At 36.3% G+C, this 23,453-nt stretch overlaps 1 protein-coding gene across 38 annotated transcripts in view; it reads left to right on the top strand.

Annotated features, from left to right (window-relative positions):
* Positions 1-23,453, top strand: part of adgrl2 (adhesion G protein-coupled receptor L2) — a 136,341-nt gene that overhangs the window by 5,962 nt on the left and 106,926 nt on the right. For all 38 annotated transcript variants that reach the window (XM_015390157.1, XM_015390146.1, XM_015390144.1 and 35 more), the window contains one exon: positions 12,831-13,015. In XM_015390157.1, coding sequence (XP_015245643.1) covers positions 12,940-13,015 — 76 coding nt within the window. In that variant the 5' untranslated portion in view covers positions 12,831-12,939. Of the gene's footprint in view, positions 1-12,830; positions 13,016-23,453 lie in introns of those variants that run through there.

Below are 23,453 nucleotides of genomic sequence, written 5' to 3'. Positions count from 1 at the left end.
TATATTAGCATGCCAATAATGGATATTTTAGATGAATACCAATATCGTCTCATATTTGTTTTTTGGCTAATATTTTGTCACTTTTCAATATCCACATTGGATTGGAACATCCCAATTGTAAATGATAAAAAAATCAAAAAATGGCAAGAATATGTAACATTAGTCAGTTGCTTTAATATAAAACAAATTCAACAGGGATTCTTACTGCTGCAATAACACCATAACTTAGAGGTACTGTCAACTGCGGTATATAGACATATCTATCCAACCATGTTAACTCTAGGTTAAACACATTGCTATCTCGATAGGAGGGGTGCTTACAATTCTTTGGCTTTGCAAGTGTGATTTATGTTTCTTGTTATAATGACTGGAACTTCAGAATGGAGAAACGTTAAGCCTCTTTCCCACTGAAAATACCGGGTTAATGCTTGTTTTTCAACTCGCTAACAATCAGCATATGGCTCCCTTCCAAGTGGCAAAAAAAAGCTGCGTAGCTTCTGTTCCCCTGCGGCTGCATGTCTGGTAACACCGTCATGCTGTGTTAGTGTTGATGATGTCACCAGTGCAACAGAAATCAGGAAAGTAAACAATGCAGAGCAACATGTCAGGAAGCCAGGGTGTAGTTAGTGCGCTTAATTGTTTCGCTCAATTATCTTTCCGAATCTCTTCCACCATCTTTCCGCCATGTTTAATGAATGCAAACAGAGTTGTTTCAGCTTGTTAGATCAGATCTGGCTGGCCTGGTGGGTTGACTTCGGTCATTACGTTCAACTGTGTCACGTTTTGTAAGGGGTCAACCCGGCTCTTGGGTTCTTGCAGCATGCCGATCAGAACCGAGGCGATTACAAGACGGGTTGCATGCCGAGTCTGGGCAGGGTGTTTAGGTGTCTATCCGAGTAAGATATTCCCAGTAAAAGCTGATTGTTCCCGTCTTTAAACTGGTTTTTCGACCAGTGGGATGGGGGTATTACACTAGCTTTCAGCAGACTGAACAGTGGGGTGGGGGTCTAGGTGTTTTTGTTTGTTCTGATACATTCAGCGCCACCTGTAGTTTCTCATTAAAAGGTCTTTAAATTTGAACTAAAAACCTTGATAATTTTTTTACAAGGAACTTTAATTTGTTTTTTTTTTGTTTTGTTTTTTTCCCCCATATTTTGTTTTCCCATATATATGTAGGGATTTATGTTTACTTGTCAATGTCTTACACCTCACCAACAAAACCAATTCCTCCTAGGCATAAAAATGCTACTTGGCAATAAAAAAATCCCTATTATTTTGCCTATAATCAACTATTTAAAATAAAGTTGATTTTTGTTAAGCATTTAGAGAAAAGCCTCCGGTCTTATTAGGAATCCTCCCTAGTACAGGCCCTTTTGCAAGCACTAACTTTTTTTTCCACTGACTTTTTCTTTTATTACACTCACTTCATATTCATAGTGGGCCTTACCTCCCTGTTATTATGTGCAACTTAAACTGAGCCAATTATACTTCAGTGAATTACCTGCACACAGAAACCAAGATTAGAATCTGTGCTTCCTACTAGCCCCCATCAAGGCAGTTCAAAGGTGCGACCTGAGCGGCAGCCCGCTATCGTTTGCTGGGCACAAAATTGGTCAGCCTCTTAGAATTTGTTTGGGAGCATGAATCCCTTTGGTATTCAAAACAGGGTAGGACATTTGACAGGGAGATCATTTCCCTGGGAATGTTTTATCGCCAGGGCCGCTCAACAGTCTCTTGTACCAGCCCGCTCACTCTCCTTGTATTTCCAGATTTCCGGACTTTGGTCGACATTTTTATGAGAAAGTACACATGAAGAAAAAATCCTTGGTTTGTTTCTTCTTGCCACCTTATCACAAAAGAGCAAATGCATATTCAACATACACAAGGTGAGGAGGCAGCGATTGCTGTATCTAGTGTCCTGCCGTGGGTGGCAGAGGACGATAACATAAACCTCAGATGCATTTGCTTTTTTTTTTTTTGTAAATCACATCAAGCCCAAAAAATTTAAGGGATTTTTAAGGGATTTTTTTTTTTTCCTTTTATGGCTTTTTTATCTGGGTCTTTTGGGATGATTTTTGCCAAAGACTGCTCTATTCCCCAACATAAACACTAGCAAAAGTTTCATTTAAGGCATTAAGGAATGAATAATAGACATTGTTGACAAAACTTTATTTTTCCCCATTTGAAGAAGACGTTTTTCCCTTTCATACACCCCAAATAAGGTGGATTTTTTGTATATACAGGATTGACAACCGAGTACACCTATTCAAACTGGGAGATGGAATAAACCAATTTGTGCTTGTTTGCATCACAATCCCACTTGGGAGGCTGATGTTATGCAAATGAGTGCCTCAGAGAAGGCTCAGCCCCAAAACTGTCCTCTCTCTTTCACAGCTGAAGGTGGGGAGAGGGCAGGGGAGTAGTGACATCAGGACTGCTTGGAAGAGATCTAATAAAGGATCCAGAAAATTTAAAGAAAGTTAGATTTTATTTGTTCCTGTGCTTTTGCTGCTTAATTGTATGATTTTAAATCTGTTTTCTGTCTCTGCATTCTGTTTAACGTTGATCTCACTATGGTTGAAAAATAAATACTTGAAGGAAAACGATTTCGTTTAAATAGGGGCAAATTAATTTTAGAGTTTTTTTCTATGTATTTCAGAAAAGCGGCCAAATATCCCTTTATCCGATTTAACAAGCACCATTATACCTGTCAGGGCAGTACCGAGTGAAGATTTAGAGCTGACAAGTGATTGCACTCAAAAAAGACTACACCCAGCTTCTTTTGTCTAAGGTTTCTGACAAGACACAGCGCTATACCTTGTTTTAACATGACAAACCCTGCCTTTTCCCTTTTTTTTTTTTTGATAAATGTATTCATGCCATGTATTTGGATTGAAAATAGATATGGCAGCACGGAGACAGAAATATGTAGGCAGGGTGAAGTGCATCCACTCCACCATTGTAATTGTTTTATGTTGTAAAGCTTGTGCTGCAAGGGAGAGGGCCTCTTTCTATTTTAGAGACAACTGAGATTGCGCACCATCCACACCTTATTTTGCCCGTGCATGTATTTGTCCTAAGCTGCAGAAGGGTTAAAAGCCTCAATTAAAAAGCAAGTCAAGGCAGGTGACATTGTTTGCAATGCTTTCAATTTGGGAGTAATTAGTACCTATTGCAAGACTTAATCTTTAGGGTTGTGTAAAGATTTTTTTTATTCTTTTTGAGCTTTTAGATTAATTTAGAAATGGCGTGTCTGCTAAAAAAATAAAGTGAAATAATTTGGTGTATAAAGTATACACAAAGCAGAAATGTAGCTGAATGAATCAAAAAAGCAGACAAAGCTTCCTGCTTATTCAGCTCTTCAATTGTCTCAAAGATAACAGTACTGTATCTCCTTTGTTTGTCGTTGCTAAAATGAACAAAACATGCAGTACAGTAGACAAATGGCTTATTTTTCTGCTTGCCTCCCTTCAAAATTGCGTTTTCCTCTCACAAGTCATCTTCTCAGTTACCTTCGTTATGTTGTGTGTAGCTGCCCACTACCTGAAAAATTAATCATCCTGTTTAATAACGCCTCACGATTACAATGCATTATTGATGAAAAGATCCTTAATAGAGAAGATGGAGCCATTTTCTTTCTATGTATTTCAAAGACATGGGGAAAGGGTCGCATAGTCTGCTTCCTGATGCATATCGGGTAAACGATGAGCATTGCTGCAATACACCTAAAATAGACTCAAATCTTTTCTGAATCCAAAAGGTCCTGACTGCTGTCTACGAACAACACACAGATTAAACCTGCAACCAAAATGGTCCAATTTTAAGATAATTGGTACCCTTGATTTGAACCAATACTGTGTTTTGTTTTTTTCTTTCCAGATTGTGCCATATCCACTACTTTGATAATCCATGTATTTAGCTATGTAGTATCAGTCTAATATAATTTGTAGTACCACTAATACCTCAATGCTCAAATAGAAATGTATTAAATTCTGTACTATTTTTTTTAAAGATGATCCATTGCCTATTTACATTGACTGTTTCTCTGATTCCTACTGTATATTTGACAAATGGTTTGCCAGTATAATGCTACTAAAAATATTTCTATAACATGTATTAAAAGCATGATATTACTGATATAATTTAAAATATATTGTCAATGAGTTCCAAGCTTGCTTATTGAAGTTATAAGGCATGCTAATATGTGGTTCTTTGTTCATTTTGTAATATAAATCTCTTGTGTGTTGCACTTGTAAATATTCCCAAAGTGTGCAGCTTTTTTCTTTATTGTGGACCTGAGAAAAGTAGAATATCCTCTTTCAGCTGGTTGATTTCCAGCGGGTGGCAATTAGGGGCGGAGAAGCAGCACTGCAATACTCTGCTCCATAGAGCCAACAGAAGTTCTTGCCATTCCATCATTTACTGTAGAATCCTATCTTGAAAAATCAACATTTAAATTAGTTCTTTACTCCTCTTGACCTCAAAGAGTAAAATCATTTTTTTCAAGTATTCTTTTCTTGTTACTTTTCTTAAGCATACTCCTCTCCACTTTTTGACTTAGCTTAGGCTTGCAAAAATTATTATTTTTTTATTTGTTTCTGCAGAAATCAGTGATGGATGAACTCAAGCTGAAATATATGTTAGATGAGTTAAAATTAGTATTTGGATCTATGAAGCTCTTTTCATTTAGGCTAATATTACAACAGCAAACTGGATCAAACACCACTCAAAAATATATTTTGCGGTGTCCTAAAGTGTTTCCAGGGCACCAACAATGCTAAGTATTTATGTGCACCAACTAATTGGATTTGGCTTGTGGACAAAGAGGTACACACTCTGTGCTGCATTTGCTCTGGGTGTTTCAAGGTGAATCATGGTGTGTCAAGGACTTATTGGACTTGATTGACAGGCACTATCACCATGAGATGCCCATATAATGGCAGGGCCCCCCGTTCCTGACCTGCCCATTTATCTTGCTGTATTAATGTCAGCCTATTAATTCCTAAGCGGAGGAACATTCGGCAAAGACACCGTTTACAGTCTTGGCTGAGTCACCCTTATCTCAGCAGACCTGAAAGGAATAGTTTTGTGCTATCAGTGAGTGAAAATGACATTTTGAAACTTCATTCGAGATAATCCACTTCACTCCCTGGTAAAACATCAAAATTAGAACAAAACAATTTATGGAAGCTGTGTTAAAACTTTTGCTATGGAAAATCCCTTTGCAATAATCCGTGGGTACAGACAGGTGTGGATATGTTAAATCACCTAAATAGGATTTTTTTTTTTTTTATTGCTGAAGTGATTCTGATAATGCTTGTGTGCGTCAATTTTAATATAAATTTGACATAATTTAGTTTTAATGGTTGAAAAGCTGGTTAAGGAAATCACATTGTTTTAATCCACATTAACACTAGGAGGCTCCACTATCTTTACTGTATAAAGCATTGTTTTCAAGGGTTTTGGATAATCTTAAATTTGAGTTGGTGGCACCTGCATCGACCGTTATGAAATCAATTGTGTCAGTGTTGCTGAAAATTTCAAGATCAGTTCAGTCAACGTCTTTCTCTAAGCATTGTGAAACACTCCATGAGTTTTATTATCTCAGGTAATCGTTGCAGCTATGGCTTATTTTCGTATTTGATTACTCAAGCCATTGTTGTTTTAGATTAACTATCTAAAAAGAGATACTCTTTGTATTATTTAATTATTTTATTTTTAGGTGTGGATGGAATTAATAATTTATCCATACTTACTTATTTAACAAATTCCACAAACATTGATTGCACATTTTAAATGCTTTGCATAGATAGCTTCATATTCAAAGATAGTTTTTTAAAAGCTTAATTAAAAAAATATTTATATTGTTTAATACATGTTACTGCTCTGAATGACTTTTCCGTTCACCAAATGGTATATATGTTAAAGTCTTTATGATTCAGTTTCTAATTATTTGATGACATTTGGTTGAATGTTGTTTCCATAATTCATAAAGTACAATATCTTACCAAATGTCTCATTTATGCATTTCTTTGAGATTAGAACATTGCACACACTCATTTCACAATGGCCACTTAATATATGATGCTTTTCTTGTCTGTAGTCATAAACTTGCGATTTGTTAAATTTTTCACGTGTCTAAAACTAACTGAAGTACTAAAAATTGTTTTCTTTTAACAGTTAAAGGTTTAGAAAAGGGCTGCAACTAACAATTATGTTGCAAAACAATTAATTGGTCAATTTTTTTTTTGATTAAACGATTGAAAATTAGATTGCCAAAGGTTCCAATGAAGAAGATTTTTTACCAAATGAAATCCAGGTGAAACTAAAATGTTTCCACTAGAGAAGTACTGATAGAGCATATTGACAGATAAAAAATTTTTTTTTTTCTTTAATGCAGAATGTTTATATATTTACTTTTACGATCTGGTATGGTATAATTACTGCTCTAAATGAGTTGCTCTGTCAGCTAAAAGAATATTTTACAGTCTCTATATTCCAGTTAACGATTAGTCGATTACAAAATTTTCAAAAATGTATTAATCACGATTATTCCAATTTATTTTTTCAACCCTAGTTAAGAATATATGGTATGTTTGTCATTATTATACATCATAACTGTATTAGGCAAGGCAAAATAGAATTGAATAGCACAATTTAGTACAAGGACAATCTAAAGTGCTTTACATTAATAAAGCAAAAAAAGGAAGAAAAATAAAAGCAAATGAAGATAAAACAGGTGATACGTGTTAAATAGTAGTAATAGTCATGTCAAAAGCTGAAGAAACCTAGAAATTAGTATCTGCCAGAAACTAAAAAGCTGCTTATCATTTTCTCTCTACTTGCAGAGAAAAGTAAGATGAAAAAAATCTTAAATTACTTAAATATCAAAATTTAAGTAATAATTAAAGTTAAAAAAATCTGAACCTTTTTTCAAAAATAAGGCTAGAGCTTTTTGAATCACAAATTACCTTTGATTTTTTTTATTTGGTTTTTAGTTTTTACCTCTGAACACATTGATGTGTTTCAGGGTTTGACTTTAATTGCAGTACATCTGGACCAGGGGGGAGAGCTCTAATCGATTAATTGAGTGGCTCATAAAAATGATGAATAGAGGAAACACTAAGAGCAATGAGTATGACATGCACCACGCTTATGTCACACGCTCTGTCTGTTGTTTGCTACCTCTTATTTGGTGGAAGCGTGGCCTCCATTAGAGGTAGACAATGATTCATCACATCACCTTCTGCAATACTAAAGACATTTGTTTTCTATTATTTCAGACGAGGAAATGGATTTGATAACAGCTTAAAGTCATGGGTGGCTGTCTGTGACTCATTGTACGTGGATAATATCATATATTTTATTTGGATATGTGATTTTTTTTTTAAAGCAGGGATATTTTATGTCTTCAAAGACACCTTCATGGGCTCTTTTGTTTTCACACTCATCGGATCTTTTCTGCATTGTCCTCTGTCAGCTGCCACTGTCAGCCCCACGCCGCCCCCCTGCTGAGCTGTCCTGTTGCGCAGCATGCATGTTTGACCTGGTCTTTTACTGGCTTAGCTCCTGTCAAGGTTCAGGGCCCACATTTGGGGCACCGACAGTCGTGGAGAGTTTAGTTGGGTGTCACTCAGCATATTCACCTCTATGCCACTCTGAATAACTCCCTCAGTGGAGGGGTCGGCCTCTGATTCCTCCCTGCCCTATATCGTTCTCCGTGGGGCTCCGCGACTCATCTGATCGCCAAGAATGATCTCTCCATGCAGGAGTGTGAATTTTCTGATTTGCCCTTGTAAATTATATATCTTCAACTGTGTCAAAGCAAAGAGCCCAACCTCCTTTGGAGGAATATATTTCCTCCACAACTGAGAAAGTATTTTTTGTCGGAGTCTTTTGGATCACGGTATATCTATTCCCTTTTTTCTCCGTTAAGAAGGGCAATAGAATCCGAGATACCTGGAGCCTTGGAGGGTACAGTTTATGAATTCATTTATGAAAAATGTTGCTAGAAAAAAAAAGTAGAAACGAAGTGTATTTTTTTCTACTTTATCCTCTGGTGATATTTTGCACTATATTTATATTTCAGTAAATCCCTGAATCAAGATTTTTCTTTCGTCACATTTTTATCTTCTGTGACAATTAACATCCTGGACCTTTCTTGAGATTTCTTAAAACCTTGAGGGCTTATTCGAGGGTCAAGCAAGACTAGCAAGCTGTCAGTCTTTTATTGTAGCTCAAATCCCCCCTCCTCTTGAGCTCTTTATTCCAGGTTTCTCTTCATTCTCTTGGACCCTGTTTAAGAAAATGGTCAAACTCTTTCTCTTTTCTCCTGTGACCCTCTTATAACTAGAGATGGACAACTGCTTGCTTTGTCTTAGAAGCCCAACATTCTTTTCACATCTGCCTCTTGTTTTCAGACCCCCCGCTACATTTAAATTTCAAACTGGCTTGAACCAACCTTTCTTCCCTCCCCACTAATAAGCCTCTTCCTCCCAGTAACTAAGTCTTTGTTTCTTTCTTTTAAGAGAACCAACTGCTTCCTTCTTTTGCATATGTGACGCTCAGTTGTTGACCAGAAAGTATTCTTTTGTGTTATGAGTGTATGGAAGACACATATTTTCAAAGCCTGCGGGCCCACACCCTGTTCCTTTCCAATTTCTCAGGGTACATAAACATCTGTCTGAGCCATCCTCATATTTAGCCTCAGCTTTCTGCTCCCATTTTAGTAATCTGTGCCTAAAAATCACAGTAGTACTGGCCACTAGTTAACTAGCAGCATTGTTGTTGATGGTCTGCTTCTATATGCAGAGAAACTCAAAACAAGGTAGCACATTGTTACAGACTAGATACTAAAACTTGCTGTGCTGTTTCACCCAGGTTGAGGGCGATGCAAAAAAAAAAATAAGAAAAAAGAAAGAGGCAAGGTGGGATTGTCTGCAGTTTTCGGTTACAAGGCGTAGAGACAAAAAAGGAACCCCCAGCTGAGAGGGTAGACCTCAGCTCATTTAATGAGGAGAACAGTAGTCAGGCAGTCTCCCTACAGCCAGCGCCTTTGGTGCCTCAGCATGTTAAACACTCACAGCGTGAAACAAAATATATTAAAGTATAGGACTGTTATCGTCGATTTACAGAACTCCCCGAAACGACCCCCCCCCCCATGCAAGGGATCTCCAATCTGCATGTTTTTCATCGCAGGGAGTCTCTGTAGGCTCGAAGACAAAAGTGTCAAAAGCATCACGTCTTTTTTTTCTTCCCATTCCGACACATGACTCCTGTTGGTCCTGCGCCCCTTTGTTGTTGTGTGCTGATGACAAGGCAGCAGAAAGAATAATCACACTGTTTCAGAACTGCTATCTGAGACGGAGCCTTAAAATGATTGTTTTATGTATAAATATGAACACATCCAGCCACCGAACCAAATAATCAGCCAAAGACACAGATGAAGTTTGGGCCGTCATTAGATCCCTTGCATGAAAATACATGATCTAACAGCTTTTATTTTTAAACAGAAAAACATATGTTATTATTCATGCCGTTAAATGAAAATAAGCTATTGGTTGTCATGGTTGGCATTATTTTGCATAAAATTTTGTTATCTCTATGTCAGTTTTTAAAATGTATAAAAACCAAAATGTTAGGTGCACTCATTGTTTTTCAGCCCTTATAGTGCAACATATTACCCTAGTTTTCTGTCATTTTGTTAATGATTAGCACAGGTAGGCCAGGACTGGTTACAGATAGTAGCATATGTTACAACTAGCCTCAGTTAAAATAAAATGGTTTCACTGATTTAAAGTTCATCATAAAAATGTATTCTGATATAATTCTTGTTTTAAATGAAAGGTATAGTGGAGGATGTTCTTTTCCCGGGTAGATCATCAAAATAAGTGGTCCTCCTAATTTATCAATCATTCTGGTGATATGTTTACGTAAGGAAGTCCTACGTGCTCATCCGCATTTTCACTTACCGGTGGTGAGTCTGACATAGTGGAAATTTAATAAATTGCAAATCTTCTTTTGGAAATTAAGCTTGTATGAGCGATGTAAACAGCAACTTTTAAACACAGCGTGCACGAAGAGAAATGGGCTTGTGCACGCATTTAATAGGCCTTCCCTCTCAGTAGCGGGTACGTGCATGTGCATTTTTTTTTAAAGGGGAGAGGCCGTGGCTTTGCAAAAATTCGCGAAAATCCTCCACTATACCTTTAGCTTCTAAAACATGCTAAGTCATTAAATAAGAATATCCTGCACATATATAAATCAAGTATACATATTACTTTAGCTTCAAAGTTAATCAGTTTGTTCAAGAAAGCATAAGGATTAAATTTCATTATCATCTTTCAGGACTTATATTCTGATCTAAGAACAAAACAACAGGTATTAAGACTGTGCGTAGGTAACAATTCCTAATCCTATTTTCTAAGTAAAAAGCCTTACTGTGGAGACAATCAGCTTAAGGTTCCATTATAATATATGGACTCTGAGTGTGGGCAGTAGCCACTTCCCAGATAAATACAATTGGTGCCACTTTTATACCCTGATAAAAAGTAAGTGGGAAGGTTTGTGGCAATCCAATATGTTTGGTCTCTGTGACCAGCTGTCATTTGTCAAACCTCACAACTACACATTATTCTGCTGAAAAGAAGCACAGTGTGGCCGTGTGTGTTCTGCTCCTGTTAACCTCTCCTAATGGCTCTAAAATTAGAGGTCTCAGGTGAGGAGCAATGTCGTACCAGATGAGCTGATTATGACAGGTTTAATTATAACTTTGTCAGTGAATGCGTACACTCTGCATGTTTTCTCGCTGATGAATTATTACGATGCCTGAGAAACTCAGACAAAACAGATCAAAGAGCCTTCATGCCTTGGTTATCCTCCAGCAAGGCAGCGACAGCTGAAGCTGATTTGTGCTGTTCCGACTATACATAACAACACAAATCCTCCTTGTCTTTTCAGGTGTGATTTGTTGTGAGCAACTAATATGAAATGTATATTTGTTACCACATATTCTTAAACACAATTGCAAGCAGCAGACATACAAAGAAAAAAATGAAATTGTCCTTTTGAATGTTCTAAAAAACAAAAAAGGAAAACGGTTTCTAATGGGGTCCTGTGTGCCTTGTTGCCCGAGTGATGCCACATCCCATGGCGAATGTGCTAATGGTTCATGGGAGCAAGAGGACGAATCTTAACCCAGCAGTGTAAACACACAGACAAAAGGGAACCGTTAGTAGTGTGAAACACATGTCTGGGCGTGCAGGTAAGCATTTGGTTTCACCACACAGGGCTTCACTACTGGATCCATGACTGGGTGGAGGTCATCGGCTTTTGTTGCGAAATGAGAGCAAAACAGACTATCAGGGTTATTCCACCGAGACGTTTATGGATGAGGCGGGAAGGAGAGGAATTCTGATTTGGAGAGATGTCAGAGAGAGTGGTCAGGCGGTGAGGGTAGAGATTGGAGAGATAAAGTGGTTTGTTGTTTGTCACAAGACGGAGAAGTGACCATTTGTCTGGCTGTGTTTGTTTGTTTGGCTTGGGCACACAGGGTGGAAGAAGGCACAAAAGTTTTGATAGATGGGAGTTCTTTTCAGCCTCTTATCTCTTGGAAGTGAAATTCAGCTGATGAAATTAACTAAACAAGCAATTCACTTGGCAAACTCTGACTTAGATTTTAGCAGCAAGTTTAAATTCTCATTTAATAGCTGGTTTTCAATGCAGAGGAGCAATGATACTCCTTTTATTTAAAGAAAAGTAATTTAACTTAATTATTACAACAACAAAAAAATGTATATGATATGTTTGCTTTCCAACATTTTGGTGAAATGTCGCATCCGTTTCAGAGAAGTTTTTGAGTAAAATTATATATTTTGGAGAAATTCTACCTTTTTTTTTCAAGGTTTTACTTTTATTTAGCAAAACTTAGAGTATATATTAATTTGTTGAGCAGTGCTCAAATAGCGTGCTTTGAATTGCTGCAGAACAGATGTGTGCTCATCTGTTAAACGCATTGAATGTTAGTCTCCAAGCAATAACTGTCCTTTTTTTGTGGCTAAAAAATACCTGCAAGCATTAGATGTTTCTCTCTTAAAAGCAAAGGAGAGATGCAGCATTTTCTCTATTTTTCTCTTTATTTTAACAGAAACCAAACTTCCGACCTGTATGCAGGGGTCCTGTTCTATAGTGACTGCTTGGATTTTTCACACCTGTTTATGTTATTTCACACATGGACCAGTTTGTTAAATACAGGCCTCCTTTTTTCGCAGCAAACGTTGTAGTTGGTGTTGTGAACATGAAGTGGTATTAAAAAAAAACGATGTTGACATAAGCACCCATGCTAAAGGACTTTAGACCATAAAATTGAAAATGTTTTGAAATGTTTACTTTGAAATTAGTAGTTAAGCCTGACATATGGAACATGCTTATGCACTTTTTTTCATGCTAGGAAACTGAAAAGCATTTATTAATAAGGAATCAGGCGGGGGGAAAAAAAGCTGCACGTACAGTTTTTGATTTAGGTTAGTGTATCTTAGCTGTTGGTCATGAGGTGCTGGATGCTCCCATCCCTTGTCTCCACCCGAATAGCGAAATGTTTAGTATTTGGCTACCATTAAGGGAATCCTCTCTCGAGGATAATTGACCTTCTGGGCTTATGTGTGTTATGTGTTGGTTCGTAGCCTTTTACAGCTTAAAGTTGATCAAATCTCTCCATTGTAATGTCTGTGCAACATTGAGGGCCCTCTGAAGACCAGTGGTACCTCAGGGGCAGAGTACACATGTGAACTAAATTTCATATCCTAAATGCTTTCTTTTGTTCCATGTTGCAGGGGAGAAAATCGATCATGATCGTCTTTGAAATCAGTTGGCTTGGACTTTTCTAATCAGAAGCTGTTAGCCACGACACCAACCTGCCACAAAGCATCAATACTCGGCACCATGGCATGCTGCCTGTGGACACTACACACCCTTTGCTGGTTTCTCATCACTCTGACCCAAGTACACTCCACAGAGGGTAAGTATATGGCAGTCTTGTCTTTGCTGGTTTCTGTAAAGCATATTGATTTGTTATGATAGTTTTGTTTTAAATAAGACCTAATTCAGGAAAACTCAATTCCAGATCTTTTATTATTATTATTATCATTGGGTTAAATTGTGGAAAGAAAGCAAGCATTTATGCAAGCCAGATAAGGCACTGCTGTTGTGAGTAATGCAGTTTTCAGGACAGCGGGCAGAGACGGATAGAAGGGGATAATCTTGAGTGGTTTCATTAGTTGGTAAATTGTGATTTGTCTTAGATTTTCTGCTTCAAAGCGTGAGTTGTTCCCAGTGGCATCAGAGCTGGATCTGTTTGTAAATTCTTCTCTCTTTAATGCTTGCCCTCATCGACATACTTGCTGCAGATTTTATACGCCAAAAAACATTATGGTTGAATGTCTTATAATCACACTTCATTAAGTTTTGATTGAATCAGTACTGGCTTTGTCGTAATCACAAGTTTTACGAATCAAATATTTAACCACAGGGCTGAAAACAAATACTAAGCTGACATCTAAGTCCAGAAATTAAAGATCTAAAAATTCAAGGTTTGTTTTAGGGCTGAAACAATTAATCGGATTATTTGTGATTAATCGATTATTAAAATAATTTTTAACTCATGAATTAATCGATGAATTGTTACCTTGAGTATAGAAACTCTAAAATATGCCTTTCGCTGGCAGAGCGACCCACTTAGAGCAGTAATTATGAAAAAATTGTAAGAAATATGTAAACATTTTGAAGAACTCCTCAAGTGGAGAAGTTTGTTTAACCTGGTAAAACAAACAAACTAATTGGATAGCCAAAAGTTCTTTATGGAACCTTTGGCTATCCAATTATTAATCAATTAATCTAAAAAAACAATCAGCAGATGAATCAATTTGCAAAATAATCGTAGTTGAAGCACTAATATATAGCCTGCTCCTGCATTGCCATGATCAGTGTATTTACGCTGTCCTTTAAACCTGCCTTCTGTGACGTGTCATTTATAGCATTTGGTCGTATCAGCTAAAGTTTCTGTCTATAGTATATCTCATAGAGGGCTTTTCCTACCATGATGATTCCTTCAGCACCTTTTCTACCAATTACCATTGAAACAGACATTGACTGGACGCTTTTTACCTTGGAGTCATTACTACCAGGAAAAGATTTGCACACTGCTTCTCATTTAATGGTTTACTTTTGCTTCAAAGATTTGTTATCTTCAATATATACCTGCAATGCAGAAAGTATCAGAAATAAGAACAAGCCATTTAAATGAAAAGGTGTGTCCAAACGATGGTTAGAAAAAGGCAAGACTTAAACTGCTTGACAGACACTCCCAGATTCATCGCACTTGCAAGCTGGTAGAAACACATCCAAAACAAACGCAGCTGTAATTACGGCAAAAAATGCTATAAAATCAGGAGCATATGCACACCACCCAGTTTTTTTTTTTTTTTTTTTAGATTTTTCTTTTTGCAGAATAATCGAAAGTCTTGTATAATTGTTGCTCTACTTCACAAGTCTGTGCTGCTCGAGTCAGTCTATGTAAAACTTTCCCAATTAAAACGTATGTGTGATCAGATTCCACATTAATCAGAGGTAAATTCTTTGCAGGTTGTTTAAACTTCTGCCTGCAAATGAGCAGAGTAAGCAATGTAAAACACTGATTATATGCTTGCCTCTGAAATTGTGGAATGAACTTTTGAAAACAACGAAAAAATAAAAACCTTATTTAGTATTTTGACATTGTCATTCACCCTTTTTAACTTCTCCCCGAATATCACCGTAGCCCCTCACCTCTTTCCCCTTTTCCTATTTTAGTCCCAGAGATCAGCCCAGAAGCAGTTCATTACAAACAATATCCCCTTGTAAACATGCTTCATTAAACTGCCTCTACCCCTAATACCTTTTTAATGCATTTTTATAATTGAATTACATGGGTTAGTGGAATGCTACAAATAGTTTAAAGTTAGTCTGTTTTCCCACTTTTCCGCAACTTAAACAAGACATACTGTAAAAATACACACATCGGACTGAGAATACAGATATGAGGGGCTTCAATGGGCTCTTTATTCATACATTATTTCCAAGTAAATGTCTGTTTTAATTTGACTCAATTCTCTTTCATAGCTTTCATTAGTGTTTTTTTTCTGTGTTTTTGTTCTTTACATCTTTACATCTATACTCTAAAGAAACTATTTGCTCCAGTAACCCTTACAGTAACTGGTATTAGTCTCTTGAATGATTGCTGTTATTATTTTAATTATACAATAGAACAGAGTGCTGTCAAATGAAAAATTACCCTTGGGCTTATACCTTCAAAAAATCACAACCTAATCATAATAAGGTTTAACATTGTGGTCCTGCTGCAACAAGTATATGTAATTCATTATACAGGTTATTTAAATAGGGGAATATCAACCACCACTACTTTAATATGCATGTTATCCTACTTAAGCTCATAAGAGCCTTGTTAACCAGAGGTATTGTAATCATCATTTATTTTGGAGATCACATAATATCTCAGGTTTTATTGAACAATGTTTATTTCTTTGCCTTAAGTTGACTATAAGTCAGCTAAAGCGTCCTGAAAGAGACATAAAGGGAAGGTTGTCTGGTTTAAATATTACTTTTCCTGTTAAGATTACTGCATTTTTCCTGTTTGGCTCTGCGTGTACTTGTAAACACCTCATAATGATCCATGGGTAAAATAGTTCACTTTAGTATATCTGTGTGTGGGAACTAGTAAGGGATCAAGCAAGTGGAATATGGAGGATGACCAATGCCACAATAGAACAAATAGATAATTTATGAAATGATTATTAAATGTGCCGTTCATTTGATATTTATTACATCCTTAGGACTGCATGGGGAAATTTGGCCCCCGAATTGCTGCATGTTATGCAGCATGCAGCCCATTCCGGGCAATGAAGAGATATGTGGGTGGGCTCGTTGGTTTTGGTTTTTACGTCTCATCATCCATTAGTATTAAGAAACAGGACATGCACATGTATTCTTTTACAGTTCCTAACCCAGTTGCTTTAATTGAGTGGCAGATAAGGAAAAGCTATATATGGATAAACAGACGCCCTCACAAATAAGCAAACAGGTTTTAGAATTGGATAGACTTAACGCAAACTAGCATTGAAAATAATATCACTGTAGAAATTTTACAAAATTAATTTAAAATAAATGTTCTGAAATAAATCAGATACAAATGTTTACCTAAAGTCTTTCCATTGTTAATCCCCCCTCAAACAGCAATGAGGTTTGGACAGGGATCACCCCTTTGCAAACTAACATGCAATGCTACAAAATATGTAAAACAATTATTGTACTTTTAAAGTGTTTCTTAATTATATCTCTTTTCAAATGTTATATATAATATTTACTACCTATTGTTTCAACACTGAAAAACAATAGTTTTAACAAAATGTTGATGGTAAAAACAGAACAACATAAATCAACACTCTCTAGTGTTTGTGTATGTGTGGGGATGTGAATTGTAGGAGGGCTGGGCTTAAGGTCTGTCAGTACCATATAAATGTCGTTCTTTATTTGTAGACTTTCTCTACTTTTAACGTTGAGTATCTTTAAAAAAGTCATAACCTGGTAAAGAAGTTAAGAACTTAAAATACATAAGGGGACCAGATTTCTTGGAACTAAATCTGGAGACATAATCGCCTCAGAAAAATAAATAAATAAATAAATAAATAAAATTTTACGAATATAAAAAAGGAAGAAATGGGGACAGTTATCGTTTAATTTGTTTTAACATGTTAACTTACATTTAAATTATAAAAATCAAATGTAACAACAGGAATGTATCTCTGAAGTAGGTAATTTATGGATGAGTAACTGAAGTCATTCTAGTATGATCCTAGTGTAAATATTTGTTTTCTCAGCTGATCATATGCCAAAAAAGCTATATTTCCAAAAAAAAAAACAGAAGCTATTATTATTTGAAGCTCCAAGCTGAACAGATTAAATGCACAACTTACCAGATGATTCTCTATATATTTCCCAATGCATGTGTTTTTTTTTTCACCATAGTTTCAGTCACTGCTTTATTTTTTCATATAAATTGCACGGCACGGCGGTATAACACTATGTTCTGCTACCTTGGCCAAAGAGAAATGTGTTCCATGTTACTGCATGCTTGGCCTAACCTTGTGTCAGTGGTGAAAATAACCAATAGGCTGCAGACTAGCATTTATCAAGTACCAGGGTGACATATTTTGGTATACCACTATGACTAATGGCCAGTCCTTCCCTGATTCACAGGCACATAATATTACAGAACAGACAGTGAACTGCTTGCACACTGCTCTTTTATCTATTATTTGTTAGAGTGGCGCTCCTTCTGTTATTACTAGCAACAACCCCACTTTGCGTTCTTACGCATCAACTACTATAATAACAGTTTACAAACCCAATTTTTTCTCTCATTCCTCAGATTTTAAAGGGACAACATATGTTAGGCACTGGTTGTCCAAAATGGGAACTGTCCCTAGAAAACTGGGACATCTGGTCAGGTCACAGTCCTTAAGAAATTGTTTTGAAATTCATGTTTCAACATTTTTTTACCTGTACTTTTGCGTTAATTATGCAATTACACCGGCAACTACCTGCAGGTCAGTCATCGGCCCTTTTGATGGAATAGTCTAGGGCAGGGGTCTTCAACGTTTTGCAGGCCAAGGACCCCCAAACGGATGTCGAGATGGAGCGGGGACCCCTAATTATATATATTGTATGAAATTGTGTCCTATAGTCAGTCTATTACAGATGGAGTAATGTAACGAAAGTAATTTCGCCCTGGGATTATTAAAGTATTTCTGAATCTGATTCCTCATTGATGGGACAGATGTTGTGAAGGAAACGGTGCCCAGTTTAAAAGAGCTCCTGTTTATCGCTGAATGTGTGCATTGATGACTGAAAGACATCTTCTGCCTCCATTTATCTGTTTACTACAGTGTGTTGAATTCGTGTTAATGTGTATTTAAGACAATTCAATTAGGGGCAATAATTGCAGGGCAGAATATAAAAAAAACAAAATTGTAATCAACCAAAACTTTCGCGACCCCCATGCTGTACTTCCGCGGACCCCTTAGGGGTCGCGGACCTCCTGTTGAAAACCTCAGATGTAGGGTGGTGATGACAAGGCAAGTTAATGTTGGAACCCTTCTAGGGTTGACATCAATACAGGAAAAGGACCAAAGTCAAGCTTTTTGGAAGACGAGCTCTTGTAGGCTTTTGTATTTCGAATAATGAGCCCCACACGAAAAAATTCTAAAGGACTCTAAAACTGGATTCTGCAGCAGGTTCCAACTGAAACCCAATGTAACACATATTTTAACATGAAAATGTCAGATTTCGGGCTGATGACTTCTTTAAAGGCAAAAAGCCTGACTGACAAAAAAAGAATTACATAGGTATGTTACTGCAAAAAGGAAAAGGCATTTCACTAACCTGACAGCCAATTCCTGTCTTATATAGATGGCCTCAAAGTTTCCTTTTTTTTATGTGAATATTCTTTTATTTCATTTTAATGTGATCAAAAATATATTTCATTATGACATTTTTTTGCATTTCTTTTCTTGTTTTTTTCTTATCTTTATGATGCCTATTTTCACTGATTGCTATTTTGATCTCCTCTTGGGTGAGTTGAATCTCAAGAAATAAAGAAGCTAATTACTCCAGATCAAAACAAAATACCTTTGAGCCAACCACTGCTGATAAATATTTAAAATTGGATTCCCTTAATTTACTTACAGTAAGCTATAAAGAAAGAACCTCAATAAATAAATTGTCAGAGCAGGAAAAAATGTGGTTGGTTAGAATGATGTATGTTAAGTAAATGTTTTGTGATTGTTCTGTGATGAAAAAGTCTCATGAAATGACCAAAACTGAGGAAGTACAGACTAGTCAAGTCGATAAAAACAAAGGAACTAAGAATTAAGCTAAATCCCAAAATAAAGGTAAAGTTGAATTTAAAGGAATAGTGGAGGATGTCTTTTTTCCTGGTCGATCATCAGAATTACTGATCCTCCTAATTGTCAATCATCCTAGTGATATGTTTACGTAAGGCCGTCCTACGTGCTAGTCCCCATTTTCACTTATGGTGGTTAGTCTGACATAGTGGAACAACTGCAAATCCGCTTTTGGAAAATAAGCTTGTATGACCAATGCAAGAAGTAACTTTTAAACAGTGTCCACAAGGAGAAATGGGTTCATGCATGCTCTCGCACACGTTAAATAGGCGTTCCCTCACAGGAGCTGTTCAGGGTTGTGCATGTGCATTTTTTTTTTAAGTGGAGAGGACGGTTCTTTTCAAAAGAAAAGATCATCCACTATACATTTAAGACAAGTTTCTACCTTATATTAGAGGTGAAAAAGTGTACTACTACACATACTTGGAATACAAGTTTATTACTTTGTAAGATTTTGAGTTTTTATTTTCCCTTTATTTTTTTTTGTTATTGTCGACAGTTGAGATTTTTTAAAGCTTAAGTGGCAAAACACCCACTTTTGATGATACAGCTAATTTTTATAAACGAAAGACCCAACCTCACTAGGTAACATGGACTTTAGAATTTAATGAAAGCAAAAGTTTAAAAAGCTTATCTTGTTGCACAGTCCGTTGTAATTTTTCTTTTGCTATGCCACTGCTCTTGTTGGTACTATTGCAGCTTTTAAACATTGACCTACCTTTCACATTTTGCAAAGAAAATACATTATGAAATTAACGCTTATTTATCAAAAACTGTAATTGGTATTTTTAAGAAGGATGGACATGACAGTCCTTCATTGTCTCCATCTTAGTTTTTTTTTTTATGCATCAGTGCACCTTTAGACTGTAGTGTTTTTTCTGCATGTTATTTTCCTTTTATCCACCTTTCATTTATGAATATATAAACTTTTTTTTTTCTCGCAAGCAGTGATGATTTACCCTTACAAGACATGATTAAATTGGCTTACATATTTTCTAAAATAATGTAGTCCCGTCTGGTGGGATTGCAGGGATTTGCATGTATCACTGACAGAATTGCAATTCACACCTAGCTCAGTCACACACTCTTCAAAACATTCCCCAAAGATCTTTGGAATTATAGTGGGGCAAAATGAGATGGCATGGTGAGGATTGTGCATCAATAGGTGTGGAGTTGGTTGATGTTTGCAAAATGCAATGTGGTCCTGGGGATACCTCATACTTTTGTTAAGCTTGAGATAAAAAAAAAAAACATGTTTTGTGTGCAGTGCAGGGCATTTTAAAATGATAAAATTAACTTAACAACATTCAAAATCTTGTAAAATGCCTTAGATTTGTTTCTTTGCAGTTGTTCATGTCATGTTCTGAACAGACAGAGTTCGTTAAAAAGGTCACGTACTGATTAAAGAATCCATAAACAAATGTTTTCTTTAGAATTGGACCTTTTTTTTTCTTTCACAAAAACTGTTTTCAGAGGCAAAACCTGCAAGAACAAGCCTAGTACAGGGAATTTCTGTCTTTCTGCACACCCTGAAACCTCGCCATTGTTTCCCGTCAAAGCTTGAAATGTTTTGAAGTACTTGAGGTTTCTCTAAGGAAATAGGGATGGGCACATTTTAAAGCAATCTCTCTGCATCACAGGATGGGGGAAGGAGAGAAGACTTAAAACCTCCTTCTCAAAGTCAATGAAATAAAATAGACAATCAAGGTTTTCTGAAATCAAATAACTGGAATCTAAACCTTGGCTTAATGTGAGCTAGCAAGAACAGGAGCTAACAAGAACAGGACAAACACCTCCTTTTAATGTTTTATTTTAATGTTTAGTTGAAATATTACTTTTTCTTTCTATTACTTTTTTTTCTATTTTATGCTAATCTTTTTTTTTCGATATCTTCCTTGGATGATTTTCTAACTAGTACAGTCTGGTTGAGTGATTAATTATAATCTCAGACAAACTCATTATCTAACATCTGATGATTGACACTTCAGATCCCCAAAACAGAAGATAAAAGTAAAGATGTCTTTACTTTACCACATAATGATCTCACCTTGTGTCTCTTTTGCATATATGTGTTGACTTAAAAAAATAAAATTAAGTCCTGGCAATGCACCCTTATCCATTCCAGGTTATTAAGTGAGCCACCTTAAAAAGGCTTAAAAGGCTTTATTAGCTTTTTAGCTATAAATTTAATTTGTTTAACTATTTAATATTTAAGCCAGCCTTAATATTGCTTTAACTTAGGTAATGGATTTATGTTTTGGTCTGCATGATTTAAGGAATGTACACTGGTTTTGTTTTTCTACCACTTTGTTGATGTCATCTTGGTCGTTTGAGGTAGACTGCAGGATCCTGCCTTTCTGCGGAGCCAGGCAGGCGTGGGGTTTGTGTACGTAGGCCGACCGCTCTGTCATGTCTCTTTCATCGCCAGCCAGGCTTGGCCAATAAGGAGATAAGAAGACAATGACTAGGAGAGTGAGCAGGGGCAAGGTGTAACCACAGCCCCCGGGTCTCCTCCCTGCTGAGTACTTCAAATCCTCATTAGGATTTTCAGCAAAGGAAGAAGGGATTTTCAGGATTAGGGCTTTGTCACAGCTGGCTCCAGGTCGGTGTTTGTCATGCAAGAGCATGGCAGAACTCTGACATATAGCAATCCCCCCCTCCCTCCAACTAAACACAGACACTACATTCACCTGGCTCCTGAGGCTGTCAACAAATGCTCCACTAACTTAAAATGAAAGATGCTTTCAATTGTTAAAATGTTGCCTTAGCTAAAAGTTTTCAGCTACTTTCTAGTAGCTTTAGGTGTCTGTTTGCTCAAGCTGTTGCATCATTTCTTTGTTTTGTTTTTTTATACAGAGACAACCTTGGAAAACAGATTTTGTTTGCTGTTTAGGTAAATAATCCATAACTTCTCTGAACGTCAGCAATGATTATGAGGTTTTTACATTTTTTTTAAGACACTGCTATATTTTAACCTTTCCTTTTGTATTCTCTTTATTTTGAAGGTACCTAGTAAATTATATTTATAAAAACTTTTGACTTATCTGTGCTTGTATTTTTAAAACTTCATATGTAGAGTGGTTTTATTCTAAAAGGAATTTATTGATTTTTGTAAAGCTTTGACCTGTCAATACTGATTTTAAAGGTAATAGAGTCAATATCAATTTTTCTGCCAAAGCTAATAATTTGTAGAATGCAGATTAAATTACAGCCTTTCTGATGATTGGATTTCTTATTTATATTGGAAGTATACATTAGGCAGTAAAGGATAACTAATAAAATAAATCCCTGCATGACACTCCATTTTAACCCACATTTACAATAGAAATGTATAACATTAACTATTTAATTTTATTTAAAGCATAAAATCAGCATTTATTTCGTATCTACAATATTTATTTTCGTCCGTTTTTTGATACTTAGAAACTGGTATGAAGAGTGTAAAAAAATTGAAGTATTGACAGTCACTGTCTAAAATCAGAGAGTCAGTTGTACCCATGATGGATTGCTGATAATTTTCTTTCAGTCCATTTAGTAAAATCAGGATTTTATTCCGATCCTAACTAGTTGGTTAATAAATGTAAAGGCGAATGTTTGCTAAAAACATTGGTATTTATAAAAATAAATAAATAAAAGCAGACTCAGTCTTGAAAAACACCCCCAATGCATTAATAGTATGTTTTTAGAAAAAAAAAAAAGGTTTCTCAAGTTCCAGTTTGGTCATTCTGATGTTTATAGAATAATAGTGGAAGCTCTAGAAGCAACTACCTTCCAATTAGCCAAGCTGTTGTTTAGCTGCACTTGATTTTTGAACTAAGAAAAATGATCACAATAAAAGTCATATCCTGAGCTCATTTAACCTTATCCCATTACTTTTCAGGGGGCCATTTGACTTCCGTTCTTCTAAAATGAAGAATTATTCAGTTATGAGCCGTTTGATAGAAAAGTGATCATATTGCTTGAGTACAAAGCATCCCTGTTCAATACAGCAGGGAGTTTCATGTGGTTCCCATGAGTTCTTTGCCAGGTGGGATCTTTGGCACCCTAGATTAGACATCTAATCGCATGTCCCTATCTGCCCTGTACTTTACAGTCACAGTTTATCTCACTTTGATTCTTATCCATTTAGTCAGAGACATGGCTTATGTTAAAACTGGCCTTGGTATTTGCTGCTTGGTTTTTGGCTGGCTGGCTGCAGGATTTACTGTTAAATGTTCTGACACCTGAGGCAAGTAAATAGCTGTGTGTTGAAAAAGATACCAAAAACCATCCCCATGATAGTGCTAAGATTAAATGGTGGTTATGCTTTAATTTTCTCATGTTTTTGTGTTGGATGAGTTTGATGTACACATCAAGGGCTAGAGACAGAAAGGGCCTATAGAGAGAATTTTTTGATTGACTGTAGATATTCTTTCAAGTGGGAACCAGCATTCACACCCT

Source organism: Cyprinodon variegatus, unplaced genomic scaffold, assembly GCF_000732505.1.
Source record: "Cyprinodon variegatus isolate N-32 unplaced genomic scaffold, C_variegatus-1.0 Scaffold487, whole genome shotgun sequence".
Lineage (NCBI taxonomy): Eukaryota > Metazoa > Chordata > Actinopteri > Cyprinodontiformes > Cyprinodontidae > Cyprinodon > Cyprinodon variegatus.
This window is presented reverse-complemented; position numbering and strand designations above follow the sequence as displayed.